This window comes from Phalaenopsis equestris, unplaced genomic scaffold, assembly GCF_001263595.1.
Source record: "Phalaenopsis equestris unplaced genomic scaffold, ASM126359v1 Scaffold000224, whole genome shotgun sequence".
In the NCBI taxonomy this organism is placed as follows: Eukaryota; Viridiplantae; Streptophyta; class Magnoliopsida; order Asparagales; family Orchidaceae; genus Phalaenopsis; species Phalaenopsis equestris.
In genome coordinates, this window is record NW_018164666.1 from 5,337,334 (window position 1) to 5,353,660 (window position 16,327).

At 32.7% G+C, this 16,327-nt stretch overlaps 1 protein-coding gene across 1 annotated transcript; it reads right to left on the minus strand.

The window, feature by feature from the left end:
* Positions 1-3,557: 3,557 nt before the first annotated feature.
* Positions 3,558-7,017, minus strand: LOC110023290. The gene is made up of 3 exons (XM_020722612.1): positions 6,929-7,017; positions 6,324-6,422; positions 3,558-4,065 (listed from the first exon to the last, which is right to left on the minus strand). The coding sequence occupies exons 1-3, from the start codon at positions 7,015-7,017 to the stop codon at positions 3,558-3,560; spliced, it is 696 nt and encodes a 231-aa protein (XP_020578271.1).
* Between the last annotated feature and the right edge of the window lie 9,310 nt (positions 7,018-16,327).

Sequence of the window (16,327 nt, forward strand, 5' to 3'; positions counted from 1 at the left end):
AGACTTCATAGGACTCGGGTTCCCTCTTGGCTTGTTCAAATAATAAGCTTAGAATGGTAGTTCTTAGCTAATTTTAACTAACTTTTTTATTCATGTTATGAACTCCTTCACACATGTAGTGAATATTTCACTAGAAAATTTTTTATTCATGCTTTTAATAAAAATAAAATTTGAAGTGCTGCAAATTTTGTCCAATTGGTTCAGTGAGGGTGATTATGCAGTTCGTAAGTAAGATGAAGTTAAACTCGTAAATATTGAAATGTCTTTTGGTGTATCTAGGACTATAATGGAGTCGATTTCAGCATGTCACAGATTTGACTTGGCATGATCAGATTATAAGTAGTTCACTTTTGGTACAAGCTTGAACCATATTTTCACATTTATACTCATATTTAACTTGCTCATATTTTTTAATGATCGTGTTTGATTTGTATTTGAGTTATGTTAAAAATTAAAATGAACATTTAATTTCTTATAAAAAACTTTTGAAATTCAATTTTTACTTAATTTATATATAAAATTAATAAATAAGCTTAAAATTTGAACCGGTATTTGAATTTTTATATTAAATTATCAAATATAAACAAATAAGCAATTGAATAAATTTTAGATTAACATCTAATTAGTTTTTATAAAATAAGTAAAATAATGTATAAATTTTAAATATAATTTTTTTATGTACTAACTATCCCTTTAAAATAAAAAATATGAGAGAACATTTCATTGAATTTATGTACATAATAATCTTAAATTATAATATTTTTGTTTAAATTAAAATTGAGTCGCACTAGATATTTATTAAGAAATTAAAAAAAAGGTTAGATATTATTACCAGATTTTATGGTGAAGGTATTTCAAAGTCATGTAGATTTAGTTCGAAATAAGTAAGCATACAGCCACACAATAAGAAATTATTAGCATTTAAGCACCACATAATTCGTATGTATTTAGATATCTAACCTCTAAACTTTCATATTTACAATTATAACACTAAAAAATTTAACATCATATAAAAAATACATATTTTCATGATACCAGCGTTTTGAGTGTAAAACTCAACCTTAAAAGTGCTAGATATGTAAAAACATAAGAATTATGTGGCATGCATGTAAATTTCCCAATTTATAATGCACTCAACTCAAATTAAATTTATTGCAGGTATTGAAGATATCTTGGTTTCTCACTGGCACGGCAATTAGAATCACATAAGAAGGAACTTAAAAACATCGCCATAATCACTATTTTTAAATCAATATATTTTCAACATATGAGAGTTAATTATTAAATATAAAATTCGAAAATAAAGAAAATATTAAGAGAACTGAAGAAAGAAAATGCACTAATTAGAGCTAAAATACTGAAATTACAACTTTATACTTTATAAAACTAAAAAAAAATAAAAATTGCAAACTTAAGTCTCAAACATAAATAAATAAATAAAGCAAAGATAACATAGGCATAAATTTTGCAAAAAGAAAGGCTCAAATTTGCTCAACACATCATGCAACTCTTAATATGGCTGGATAAAGATTAAGAATTAAGAAAAAAAACCTCAAATAATTGGCATAAGACTAGTAATGAAAATAATGAAGCTTACAATATAAAATGAAAATTCATTAATTAAAAAGGAAGAAGCTTGATATAGTAACAGATGGCAGAGCAAAATAGAACAAAAGTTAATTATGTTGATCATTGAGACTCAAATCTGTTTTAAAAGTGTTTGAAGAGAAGAAAGTAATAAGGAAATGATGAAGGAATTGAAAATTGAAATTACACTTTCTTGCCTTGTTTTGTTGAAAAAAATTGAATAAAAAAGATTTTTCCTTTTTTAGTTTGTTTGACAAGAAATTGAGGTTATGTTTCTAGCGAGTGGAAAACTGCTAATGATAAAAAAAAGCATTTGTTAGGATATTTTAGATAAATCTAATTTCCTTTTAGTTCATTTATATCATACAACTATTATAAAATATAGAAGGTAAGAAATCATATATAGAATAGTGAAAAAGATGCTATGGAAGCCAAAGGCTATAGTTAGTTCGAAAAAATTGGGCAAAATGCAAAACATGAATCCTAAGCCACTCTGATCTGGCGCACCAAGTTGGCTAACCGAACATCCATTGCCCCAACTGGCGCCGCACTCACCCATTGCTGATCAACCCCTATCAAGCCACTCCCACCCCCGCCTTGGCAACTTAAAAATTAAAACAATTAATTTAATATGTCAATTTTCTTTTCTTTTCAAAATAAAATGAAAAAATAAAATAAAAAGTGAAGAATAATTCCAAGTTTTGCTAGAACACTCATGTTGGTTGAAAACAATTTGAATCTTTATGGGCTTAGTCTCATTCAAGCAAAAAATGAGGCTCACAGTAACTGACTAAAATTGATGTGTTTGTAAATGCAAAGTAGCTTCTCAATTTTGAAATTTTAATTTTGAATGCTTGCTTAATATGAAAAAGTATGCTAAAATTTAACTTGGTCAAACCAATTGTATATAAGATATCAAGAATAGTTATGAGCAATCAAGCTCAAACAATGTTCAAATTTAAAACAATTGATGCATTGATGTCTAATTTATAATTCATTATGGTTTCAAGAAACTTAACATCACTATGTCATGCTGCAAGGAGTTTTCTTTTGTGGGTTTAAATCTTCATAATTAATTAATTATCTCAACCATAAGAGAGAAATTTGAGTTACATATTTTGATTGGTATCTTGACTCATGCTATAATAGTGGCAGATCCTACTCAAATCTCATGATTTTGATTTTATCTATTGGGGCAAATTTTATTCCATTACTTGAGATTTCCACCATAGGAAATAGATAAAGAGTGTATACTATGAGTAAATAAATTAGATCCCATGAAAATTAATCTCCAATAGCAATGAAATAAAAGGGGCACATTCAATCAAAGAGAAGTTTATAATGAGGAATTAAAAATAATAATCTAGGGATGGCAAAGATATTAGGTGGTCGGCCTCACCACTAAAATAAGTCTAGTGATAAACAAAGATACCATGAGCAATAATATCGCCCTCGCTAGAGATGGGAAAGTAAAAATAATGCAACTCGCATAAAATTCTCATAATTTTATCCAAGAAAGATTCTACCAAAACCAATTATTCACACTAAGGTTTGAAATATCAAGAGGCTGGTGCAAAGAGACCTCTGGATATATTGAATTACAATTATTTCTCCTTCCAACATCTCTGTTATTCATTCCATCAGCACTCCATAGAGAAGTGTCAAAACAAATAAACTTCTGGATTTTGAAAATGAAAGCATTAATGTTAATAATGATTCTAGAAACAGGATTAGCTCATTCCTCATGCTTTCTTTGGTTCCTCTCAATCTAAAGAAACCAACAACATATACAAGGAATAGAATTTATCAATTTATTCAAAGAAGAATCCCCTTCCCAGCAAGCTAAACAATGGATAAAAGAAATATACCCAAGTCTAGGTAAAAAAAAGCACAAACTGAGCACACGTCTTATTCCATATAACTAAAGAATACTTGCAAGAAAAGAAAGTATGCACAAATGTTTCCTCATACTATCTGCATAGAAGACAAATAGAAGTCATTTTAAGCACCTTACGTTTAAGTATATCATCCATAGGCAAAAACATAAATTTCATTCTCCATGCCAAAAACGACTGAGAAGGCTTTAAGAACCTATTCCATATGAGATTCCCATTTTGCTGATTATGACAATAATATAACCCTTTAGCAATACTTTTGGTAACCGAATGATTACCCACAAATTTACATTTAAGCACATCCTTCTTACTTGTATCAAATGGAATTATAACCACATAATCCACCATCTCCTTATTCAAAACCAGATTAAGTTTGCCCATATACCAGCTGTCATGATTCAAAAAATCAGAAACAGTAACATTGCTAGCCATCATATCATCGTAAATAGCATACAAAGGGCCTTTAATGGTCCAATCATCCCTCCAGAAATTAACTTTTTCCTCGCCCAAATCCCACACAAACATCTCTACAGCTTTATTTCCTACATTAAGCAATTCTTTCCATATCAGAGAATCACCAATCCTTGGAACACAATCCAAAGGATATGATAATTTACAATATCTTTTATGCATAAATTTAGCCCAAAGTCCATTATTTTCTCTCAATTTAATCCAGAGTTTACAGAAATTTATCTCCCTAGATTGCTTGAAAGGTCTAAAGCCAAAACCAAACTTTTTTTTTGGTCTACATAGTCTGTCCCAATCAGCCCAATGCACACCTTGACCATGCCCAAACCACAGAAACATATTAAAAATTCTGCCCAATTTAACTTGCACACTTTTAGTCATCATAGTGACTTGAAAAACATAAAGAGGAAGAGAAGTAAAGACACCTTGTAGAAGAGTAATTCTTCTACCAAAAGAAAGAAATGAATTCTGCCAGCTCAAAATACGGCTATTTATCTTATGTATCACAACAGCAAAGAGAAGATTTTTCTTTCTAGCTATTTAGCTGAATGCCCAAATATTTGATAGGAAGTTTAGTCTCCTTGAAACCAGTATATCTACCAATCCAAAGTTTCCTTTCAGTTGAGACCCATTTGCTTGCATAATATTCACATTTAAGCATATAAAATTGCATACCCGACACCTTCTCAAAATGCAACATAATTTTAAAAATATGTTTGATATTATTTTTAGCCGTATTGCAAAAAAGTAATATAATCATCAACATAAGCTAAATGAGAAATAAGCTCCCCACCTTTAGCTTTATATCTCCCACCATTATAAGCCTCCATATAGTTATTCAACTTTCTGGAAAGATAGTCCAAAGCAATAATAAATAAAGTTGGTGATAAAGGATCACCTTGCTTTAAACCCCTATCGGATTTGAAATGCCCATGAATCCTCCCATTAGTGAGAATAGAATAATAATTATTATCTAAAAGCATCAAGATAATATTGCAGAAATCCTCATTAAAGCCTCTCTGTGGAAGCACCTTGATAATAAAATTCCAACTTATACTATTATAAGCTTTCAGTTCAATTTAATAATATCATTACCACCACTACACTGTTTATCAATGTTCGTGATAAGTTTTTGTGCTATCAAAATGTATTCAATCATACTTCTACCAGATATAAAAAGTTGTTTGTTGAGGAGATACTAAACTATCCAACACAGGCTTAAGCCTATTAACAATTATCTTGCTGATGACTTTAAAAATCACAATTGCTAGAATGATGGGTCTAAAAATTATCCCATTTATGATTAAACATTTCCTTAGGAATAAGAGTAATTGTAGAGCACCTGAAATATTTATGAGAAAGAAGCACATGAAGGAACTGTTGAATAGAATATCCCAAGATTTGATATAGAATGCAGAAGTAAAGCCATTCGGACCAGCTACTCTGTTAGAATCAATAGCCTTTAAAGTTTCAAAAATATCACCCTCTGTCAGCTGAGAAGAAAAATCAGGAAAGTCATGGAACTCAACAACATTAAGAAACAAATCAGCTTCAAAAATAGAGAGATCTGCCTCTCTTTCTTTAAAAAGTTCACTAAAAAAGTTAACAACACTCAATGCAATATCATCTTGTGAAAATAACCAATTCCCTGAATCATCCTTTATCTTAAGAATAGTATTTGACTCCTTCGCTTTTTAATGCAAGCATGAAATAATTTAGTATTTCTATCACCCTCCACACTAATTTGTAATGTAGACTTTTGTTTTAAGGAAATCCACTTGAACTTGAATTGCCTGATTAAGAAATTGTTGCGCATTCAACATTTCAGCCTCCTCCACAAACCCTTTCTCAAGGTCAACCTTTAAATTATTAACCAACAATTCAACATTTACCGCATTTTTATTTACATCTCCAAACATATTCCACTTCCACTCCTTCAACGTTTTTGTCATTTTCTTATGTAATAACCATAAATCTAACCACAGGGAGTTATTTCCAACCACCCAACTGTCTTTCACAACTTGTAGAAAATTTTTATGTTCAACCCAAACATTAAGAAATCTAAAATAAGAAACACCAACCTTAGTAAATTCCTCCACCCTTAATAATAGAGGTGAATGATCCGAGCCAGTACAATTTAAGTGAGATACCTTAGAAACAATAAATTTGTCCATCCATTCTTTATTCAACAGAATGCAATCCAATATTTCCATTACTATCCCTCTTTGCCAATTAAATATATACTACCAGTAGTCTTAACCTCATATAAGCCCGCATCAATAATGTTATTTTTTAAAAGGCTCCATCACTATATAACAAAGAGCTCTTCCATCCTTCTTTTCAACAGAAAAAGAAATAACATCTCCTACTAACCAAGGACAATAAACAGCAGCTTTTACCAAATTCAAATCCTCCCATAAAAGAGCTCTATCCACCGCTGAACCCCGCGTAAACAATAGATAACTGTACAATCTGTTGATTAAAATGAATATGAACATGTAGAAACTAAAGATTATCAACCAACAAATTCACTTTGATTTCCTTCTTCTACAAAAACAATATTTTATAATTGCAATTATAAATAACTTTATAACAACCCAACTTTTTAACCATCTTGTTAATATTCTCCACATGTACCATAGGTTTTAAAATTGCAAAACATCATAAGTTAAGAATCTTGGGCGGATTCATTTATCTCTTAGAGGCTTCACTCTTAGCAATTGTCCCTAACAATCCAAATGAGAAACTTAATCATTATAAAAGGATGTACTCCTAGTAATCATAGAAGGAGCCCCATCATTAAGGGCCTGTTTGGTTGGGCGACTTCCCTGCGGCGCGGCACCGCCTCGCATATGTTGGATTTTTTTTCGCGTTTGTTTCGGCGGGCCTGCCGCCGCTTTTCGCGGTACCGAGCAAAAGCCGAGCAGCCAGATAAGAGTTGCTGCCTAGCTTTTCGAACTCATTTTTTACCCACTTGCCCCTTTGCCCTAGAACGCGAGATTTTAGAGAGGCCGCGAGCTTCGTCCCTTCCCGTCCTCGACTCTGGCCGGTGCCCGTTCCTGTGCATCTCCTTTCCTCATCTTCTCTTCCTTTTCTCGTGATCTACTCACAACAAGGGTATGCAATATATTTCCCATCTTCTATCCTGTTCTCGTAAGAGTTTCCTTAGATTTGGAAGTTGGTTTTATCGCATATGTTAGATTAATTTGGAATGTCTTATGAGGTTATGCTTGTTGTTCGATCATGAAAAAGATTAGTCTGTGATCCTATTTTAGCTATCCTGTTAGATTTGGGGTTATGCTGGAAGGAATATTTGTGATTCCTCTGTGCTTCCAGTTAAATTATCTTTTACTTTTTGGTTCCTCTGTGAAGCTGCCCTTGCGGTGTTTCGGTTATGCACGATTTTGTTGAGTGCTCCGGATCCAGATTATCTGTAATTCCAAAAAAAAAATGCTTTTTAATGTTTATATTGGAAGGGTTTAGGGTTCAATCCCGTGTTGCATCTTTGTGATTAATGTGATAGCTCAAAAATTAACATCATGGTTATTGGTAATGGAGGAAATGGCAAAATGGATGTATTTTCGTTTATCACCACCTGTTTCTTTATCTGTTATTGTTAGGTGTTTTATGTCGTTGACTAAAAATAGTGGATTGCTAGTGGTAGCTTGTTTTGGTATATGACTACTTGTTTCATTATCATGAGGATTGATAATGGAGGTACTGACAAATTTGGATTGATGTTTCCACATAGAAGTAGATATCCATTGAAGAATATTTCTTATTAGCTCCCTATTTCTTTAGAAGTAAATATCCGAGTGGGGAATATTTCTCTCAAGCTATCAAAAAATATCCTAAAGATTGAACATTTTGAAATAAAAGTTGATGGTATGTTGGGGGCAATGTGTTGATCCCCTTTAGCTTTTTCGTGGAGCTACATGGAAAACATTAGTTTACTTGGGGCAAATGGAAGAAAAAAAAAGTGATGGTATGGTGTGTAGTGAAATTGGATTGTATGAATGAAAGTTCGAAAACATTTGCTTTTAAGTTCTTTCATTTTTTTTATTATGTGAAGTCATAAAATGTTGTCTGTAAGCTATATGTGTTAACTTTTATTTCTAATAAAGAGCTCTGATTCTTTCCCCGTGGATGTAGGTCAATTCAACCGAACCACTTTAATTGTTGTGTCATTATTTTACTGTTATTAATGTTGTTTATTATTCATGTTTATTTTATTAAAGTGGATAGCAAGTTTCTAAATAGTGTCAATAATCTTTTCCAATGTTCATCTTTATCGTAGTAGTAAGATGGAAAATAAAAGTAAAGAGCTTGGTACACTGGCGCGGTGGGAGAAAGACACAAACAATATATTTTGTGTCATTCGTCTAAAAGAAATTGAAATGGGCAATATATCTACTACATTCTTTAATAAGGAGGGGTGCAAAAATATTATAAAAAATTTCAAAGAACATACTGACAAAGAGTACGACAGGCTGCAGCTAAAGAACAAATGAGATCTACTTAAAAAAAATTGGAAAATTTGGAAAGATTTAAAAAGAGGATCCAAAGGCTTAGGTTGGGATCCGGTTAAACGAACAATTGACGCTCCAGATGAGTAGTGGACAAAAAGGCTAGTGGTAAGGCGTTTTGCATTCCCTATAATTTATGTTAGATAATTCATTTCCGTAATATGTTTTACATGCTTTTCTTCAGATGGTGCTAGGAGTGAAGAAATTCAAAATTGCTGGTATAAAACGGGAGTTAGAAGAGAAATTGGACCAAATGTTTAGTGGGGTGGTTGCAACAGGAAAATATGCTTGCACTCCAAGCGAGACTGGATTTGGTTGCTCCCCTGAAAATGTTGTTGTTAGTTTATCTGTTGATTCACCCGATTTCCAAAGCCAGGATATTCCTGAAATCCAGTCCACAAATCGTTCGAAACGTGCTCGTGTGATGAGTAAAAAAAGACTAGAGCATCTTCTATCAGGAACCAGATATCATATTTGATGGACTCTTCCAATGATGCCCCTCATAAAATTCAGAAGCTTTCTATTAACAAAATTGTTAAAATCTTAGAAGATAATATTGAGATTGCAGAGGATGTAGATCTCTTCTACTTTGTTGTGGAGTTGCTTCAGGATTCCGTCCAAAGAGATTTCTTCTTTTTTAACTGTAATTGCAAAAGAACGATGGGTGGCGTATCTACGTCATTTCTATGCCAGTAGGTAGAAATGATGACATATATGTTTAGCTTGTTATTTAGAGACAATTTGTGGTCATTGCTTGTTGTTTTAGAACTCCTAATTTGTTTCGAGACAATCTTTTTGAGATGTGTTAGACATTTGAATTTCCCTGGCGACATTTTATTTAGCTTTTTTAAAGACCTTATATTTTATTGCATTATATTTGTTGGCATATTCTGTTTTCTTAGTGCTACTTCAGACATATATACAATATTTGTGTGGTCATTTGGTACGAATTTTAATAAGTCATAATCCCACGTTTGGGGTTACATGTACACTTAACAAGGGCATGGACCCGGAACAAGAACGACATCGAAGGAGAACTACAACAATTAACTTGGTCATAGAATATTACAACACATACATTGCACACTCTCCGTGTTATATATCATCTCATATCGGGGACAAATGGGTAGGAGAAATGCTAACAGAGCATCCAAGAAGATTCAGTAACATGTTCCGCATGACACAAGAAGTCTTTTGAGATTTACTAGCAGAACTGAGTCATGGCCTACATGGGTCATCGAGGACTACTGACCGTGAGATCTTGGCATTGACTTTGTACATATTATCACAAAACGAGTCAATTTGTGTTGCGATGGAACGCTTCCAGCACTCATCAAAAACGATAAGCAGATACTTCTCAGTGGGGTTGAATGCTCTCGTTAGCCCGTCCAAGATTGTCATAAAGTCAATCGATCCAACGTTTTCACACACTCCGTTAAAGATTCGGCACGATGCACAATACATGTCTTACTTCAAAGTAATTCCTTAACTTCATTTTGCTAGTGCTGTTATATCATTTGCTCAGATGACATATTATTTGTTTAGGATTGCATTGGTGCAATAGATGATACACACGTTGACGCACGAGTTGCAAATAATGAGAAGATTGCATTTATTGGTCGCACTGAAACTTCAACCCAGAATATCATGGTCGTCTGTGACTTTAACATGTGTTTTACGTTATTCATGCCTGGCTGGGAGGGTAGCGTGCACGATAGCGAAGTTTTTAAGAGTGACATAAGGAATCCTCACTTCAACTTCCCTCACCCTCCGCCCGATACGTTGCTTACCTACAAACATTTGTTTCTCATTTATATGTTAAAATTAAAGTGGAACACTCTACAAAAAAGTATTATCTGGTGGATGTCGGCTACCCTATACAGCGAGGGTACCTTAAACCCTTCCCTGACACCAGATACCATATACCAAATTTCGAAAGAGCAAGCAATGTTACACGAAATAGGAAGGAGGTGTTCAATAAAAGACATTCATCATTGAGGGGGGGCATCAAGAGGACATTTGGCATTTGGAAAAAAAAAAAAGGTGATATTGCGCGATATGCCAACTTACCCATTTCTCAAACAAGTACAAATTGTTATAGCGACAATGGTGTTGCACAACTTCATTAGGCGACATCCATCTCAATTTGATGTTGACTTCCTCAATGCTGAAGAGAATGAACAGGAAGTCCAAGCTGAAGCTTTTGAATGCCGCATCAGTCAATCTCTCCACCGAGGGGACAACGACCATGCTACCATTTGCATGAAGGAAGGGGAAGGTGCAAATGAAATGCCGTCCATTCGAGAACATATTACAGATGAATTGGTTGGAGGGTGAATATTATTCATATAGTTTTGTACTTCATGATATCACATCTTTTGCACTTCATGATATAAGATTGTAATGATTTTGTTAAGAAAATGAAGAAAATACATCTTAAATGAAGAAAATGAATTAGTTTTACACTTCATGATATCACATCTTTTGTAATGGTTCTTTTAAGAAAATGAAGAAAATTTTTAACTTAAGATTTTAACTTGAAATATAAATTTTGTTATTGAAAGCATTTGGAATATATGCAAATTATTTCATTGTTTTCTTGGCTGTTATTAAAGTTTAGGTGTTTGATATTTCATTTGCTCAGATGACATGTTATTGAAATTATTTCATTGCTTTCTTGCATTTCATCAAGTTTCAGCTCATAGAATAAAAACTAAAACTAATATTTATGCTATGTTCTATGTTGTATCATTATTGCATTGTTTACTGTGATTATTATACTGATTTTAAGAATTAGTAAACTATATGTACAATCGTATGGAATGATTAATAAATCATATAGTTCTTTTTTGAATTTAAAATATCTCTAGTATATTTTATGTTAATTCATTTTATGTATTTTTTACTATAAGGCTTTATTTTACACCATTGTATAAGTAATTTTGTTATGTTTTAACAATGGCTTGTGGAAGTTACGATATATGTTATTAGAATGCTACATAAATAAAATCGCACTGATATTATCTGTGAGTGTAAGAGTAATTCAAAACTATATAAGATCAATCTAAAAGACTTTGAGAACTAAGGCCTTCTAGGTAATTCTGTTACAGAGAAAGTTCTAATGTTTTGAGTTCTGTTTGGAATTGAGGTGTTTGATATTTCAATTTCTTGTTAAGCTGCTAAAAAAAAATCAGTTTTAGGTGCAAAGCTAATTCCATGGGAATCTACTTTTTAGGTGCATTGAGAAAGAATTCATGCATTTACAGGTCTAACACCTAAACTTTCATATCTACATACATATCACTTTGCACAACTCGTAGGGTTGACCAGAAGAGATCATGCTCTCGAAGGTTGTTTGGTGGCAAGAACGAAGTATTTTATTTTTCAATTTCTTGTTAAGCTACTCATTTTAAAATCAGGAAATTGGGACAACATTCATTTGAATCAGCTTTGGATGAAATTTGAGAAGTTGGGCGTATAAATTTTTGTTCAAACCTCATCAAATTTTGCAAATTGGGTGTTTTTTTTTATGTATCCCATGCCTGGAAGCATTTGGTGTAATGTCTGTGTAAAGTTTCTTTAAAGTTTATATATAGTTGCAATTGGTATTTTCTCTATCACACCTATACAGTCATGTTTTGCCTTGCAATAAATTCGGATAAATGTAAAGTCTAGTATGCATTATTATGACTTTTGAGTACATCATGTAAGTAGGATAGCTGAGAACCCTTTGCTTGGATATGCTTTTCTTCAATTCCCAAGTCAGTATTTTTGAGTACATCACGGAATCATATTTTTAGGGGCATTTTTTCTTTGTGCATTTACCTATATACCACTTGAATTTTATATTTTGCTCCGCTGATTTAGCTCAATATAAGAGATGATGCTCTCCAAGGTTATTTGGTGGCAAGAGTTATCGTGATTTTTTAAAATTTCTTGTTAAGCTGATCAAAAGAATTCAGGGATTTGTGATAGCATGCATTTCTTCTGTCTAGGCACAGTTAATCCCACGGAATCATATTTTTAGGGGCATTTACAATCATATTATGCTTGTTTGCATTTCTTATCCACTGAAGCTTGTTTGCATGCAATTTATTTCGATTTTCTATAAAGCTATGGAGTAAGACATTGCTGGGAGTTTGGATTTTGGTTAGGCACTATAGGATGGCTTAAACTTTTAAGCAACCATTGTTGTCATTACCAAGGAAAGCTGCTCTCTTTAAAATGCAATTAATATTGAATTCAATCCAATGGGAATGTTTTGAAACCTGTAAACATGAAGTGCAATGAACTTTGGGTTGATTTGAAAACCTGTAAACATTAACTGTCTATGAAGTCTGCTCCTTTTATACATATTGCTGCAATTTGAATGAAAACTTATAAACATGTTGTTGCAATTTCTACAATTGGGGAAGTCTATGATTGCAAGGGTAAAAACTGAACTTATATCTTCTAACACCTGAACTTTCATGTATAAATACATAGACATTTGCTCAACTCATTTTGCTGATCAGCAGAGATCATGCTCTCGAAGGTTGTTTGGTGGCAAGAATGAAACGGGATTTATAATTTTCTTGTTAAGCTCCTCAAAAGAATTCAGGGAATTGGGACAACACGCCTATATTTTGTTATGACAAAGCTATTTGGAAGACATCATTTTATTTTTTTCAACGGGAAAGGAATATGTTGTAAATATATTTGGAGACATTGTTGAGTGTAAGCGATGTATATTTTTGTTTTATTACAGTAATGAATATACATGATTCCTTTCTCGTGGATGTAGGTCAGCATGACCGAACCACATTAAATCCTTTGTCTTTATTGGTTTATTTAATTTATTTTATTTAGTCGCTGTAAATCGAAATGCATACTTCAATGTATATCTCTGTCGTACTAATAAAATGGGTCATTTACAAATAAAGATCTTGTTACAACCGGAATGTTATTTCCTCTTTTGTTGCACTCAGGACAAGATGAGCTTACGGATTTTCGGGACATCCCGAAGAACACTGTTACTGTGGCCTTGAACCCTCACTGCTGACGTCACGCCAACATCACAGCTACAGGAGGAAGTTCTATACCTGCCCACGGAGCATCGCCGAACAGTGCATATTCTTCCATTGGGCAGACGGTTCGATTGATTTCTCAGATGATGTTGATCGAGAATGGAGAACATCACTTGAGCACGGGAGCTACATCGTGTTAATGTTAAGAATAATATAATTATCTTATTAATTGTGATTGTAATAGTTTTAGAATTTTTTTTGTGCTCCTGATGCTATCGGTTACTTGAGATGTGTTTATGTAATTCTACACTATTATCGTTTAAGTTTGGGATTAACATAAGTCATACATCCCCATGAAATCTTTTGTTATGTAAATGATGAATTTTTGTCGTGATATATAGCAGAAATGAGTACTTTAACTCGCAGTTTAATTTTTTTTAGCAATATTTATGTTTACATATCCATGACCTAAATGAAAAGTTAATGTATTTGTGTTTGACCATCAAATATTGATATTCATAACTTTTTATGTGTTATATCAGTTATGAATGACAGTGTATTTAAACTTGTTGAAAAATAATTGGGCACACATCCCTTTAATTGGTTTTCTTTAAGTTACCGTCGATAATTGATAAAAAATAGTTAAATAGATTAGTTTATTTATATGTTAAATCCTAAATGGAAATATATTTTTAAAACAATCGTGCCACCGAATATAACTATATTCCTATAACAAGTGTTTTATTTCATATTCTCACCTATCTAATAAGTAAATATTCTAAAATATAATAATCAATCCTATAAATTTATTACATAATTATTAATAACTAATTACCCAATAATATAATTAATACATAATTAACAAGTTGAAGTTTTACTAATTTATTACATAATAAATTTTGTTTTTGGAGTTTAAAAAATTTCAATGTTACATTCCTCTTTTAAATATTTTAACAAACAATGACAGAATTGTCATTTTTCAGAAACAGCTGCACCAAACAGACAACCAGTTTCCCCGCAATTGCTTCTCCGCAGCAGCTTCCTGGGGCAGCACAGCTGAAGCTGAAAAGCTGGGAAGCTGCATCTGTGTCAAACAGACCCTAATATTTGCTAAAATATCAGTACTTGATCTTTTGGTGATTTCCAACACATTTGAATTCATATAATGAAGTTCTCTACTTAGCCTTCCTTTTTTTCTCTTGGAACGCTGGATCTGCCGTTCCCCTTCCAACACTTGCTAAGCAGCAATGAGTTCCTCTTCTCTAATATTAATCTCTTCAATTTCTTCCTCATGATCACCTATCATTCCCCTCTCCTTCTGAATAATATTTTCCCTATTTACAATCTCATACTGAACATCTACAGCTCATCCCCACATGCAAAACTTCATGTGGCACATTTTTTCTGACCTTGTTCATTACTAGGTAGAATTTGTTCCACTTCATTTTCTCTAAGATAGTTTCTAGCATGGACAATCCCAACCACATTAAGTTGAGAATTATTACTTCTTTCTTTACCTTTCCCTGGTAGGAGTGTAAACGAGTCGAACACGAGCGAGAATTCGAACTCAAAACATGTGTTCGTGTTCAGCTCTTTTGCTTAACAAGCCGAACACGAGTTGTTCACGAACAAAGAGTCCTTTTAACAACCCTAATCACGTAGCCATAAGACGATAAGGGTTTGAGCAAGATTTAAAAATTATTATTTATATTAAAACATCATTTGAATCTAATTTAATAATTTTTATTCTATTTTTTTAATCAATATTTTAATTGGTTATAAATCTTTGTAGCTTGTAGTCAATTAGATTTTTTTAAAATACTACTCTATATATATATATATATAAATTTGATGAGTAGTATTTCGAGTCAAACACGAAGGAACACATATTTGTTCGTGTTTGGCTCGTTAACTTATCAAACAAAATTAACGAGTCGAACACGAGTTGTTCGCGAACAACGAGTCGTTTTGCCAGCCCTATTCTCTGACCCACCATTATTTCTTCGTATTCTCAGCTCCGGATGAGTAATGAAACAATTATCAACCATATGACTGAAAATTTTATATTTATTACAATATTTAGGTGTAAATTCAGCTTCTACTTTCTACCAATAATCGTTATTTTGAGAACTCAATCAAACCTACTCAGCCACTTGCAGCCGAAGGCCTACCAAAATTATGTATAGCCATATCAACCTTCATAGGTTTCCCAAAGCTTGCAACCAAAAAATAAAGCACTTGATGATTAAAATAATCCAACCTTAAACCAGAGAATGTTAACCAAACCGAAATACTAGGAAGTTCAGCAGCAAGATCAAAATCCAAAGTCCATTCTAAAATTTTCATTTGAGAATTCTCCACAAACCTGACATAATTACCAAATAATCTAGTGTAATCCTTTTCACGATCAAGTTAATAATAATATGGCGACCATTCAAAGCACCAACCTTCCAATCATCCAACAATTTAAGATTATCAAACACCTTTCGAATTAAATCCATCTTAAGATGACTGTAAGTAAATTTGCCAACAAGTCCCAATTTTAAAGGTTCAACTAACAGGTTCAGGCTTTGATTGAAAGTCATTCAGAGCTTCAATTTAAGCAAACATAACAGTCAAACTGACCAACTCAACAGACAAACTCAATGATATTAAAATTGGTTCAATTCAAGTCAAATCAAGCTCAGATCAAGCATTAAATTGCTTTTGTATCTTTCCAGGCATATTTGAAAGTTCAAACGGATGTCGAATCCGATGAGCTCATGGTCGAATCGAGCGTCTTCACAAAATGAATCCAACAAGCCCAAGATCGCTCAATTTTGACATCATTAAGGCTCTCAAATGT

What these genes read in the sequence shown, in the direction of transcription:
- LOC110023290 (XM_020722612.1), bottom strand. Translation starts at nt 7,017, where the DNA reads ATGCACAGGAACGGGCACCGGCCAGAGTCGAGGACGGGAAGGGACGAA. An exon ending in TCGCGTTCTAGGGCAAAGGG is followed by an intron (nt 6,423 to 6,928) that starts GCAAGTGGGTAA and finishes TTTAATCAACAG; the next exon opens with ATTGTACAGTTATCTATTGT. An exon ending in GCTGCTGTTTATTGTCCTTG is followed by an intron (nt 4,066 to 6,323) that starts GTTAGTAGGAGA and finishes TTGTGTTCCAAG; the next exon opens with GATTGGTGATTCTCTGATAT.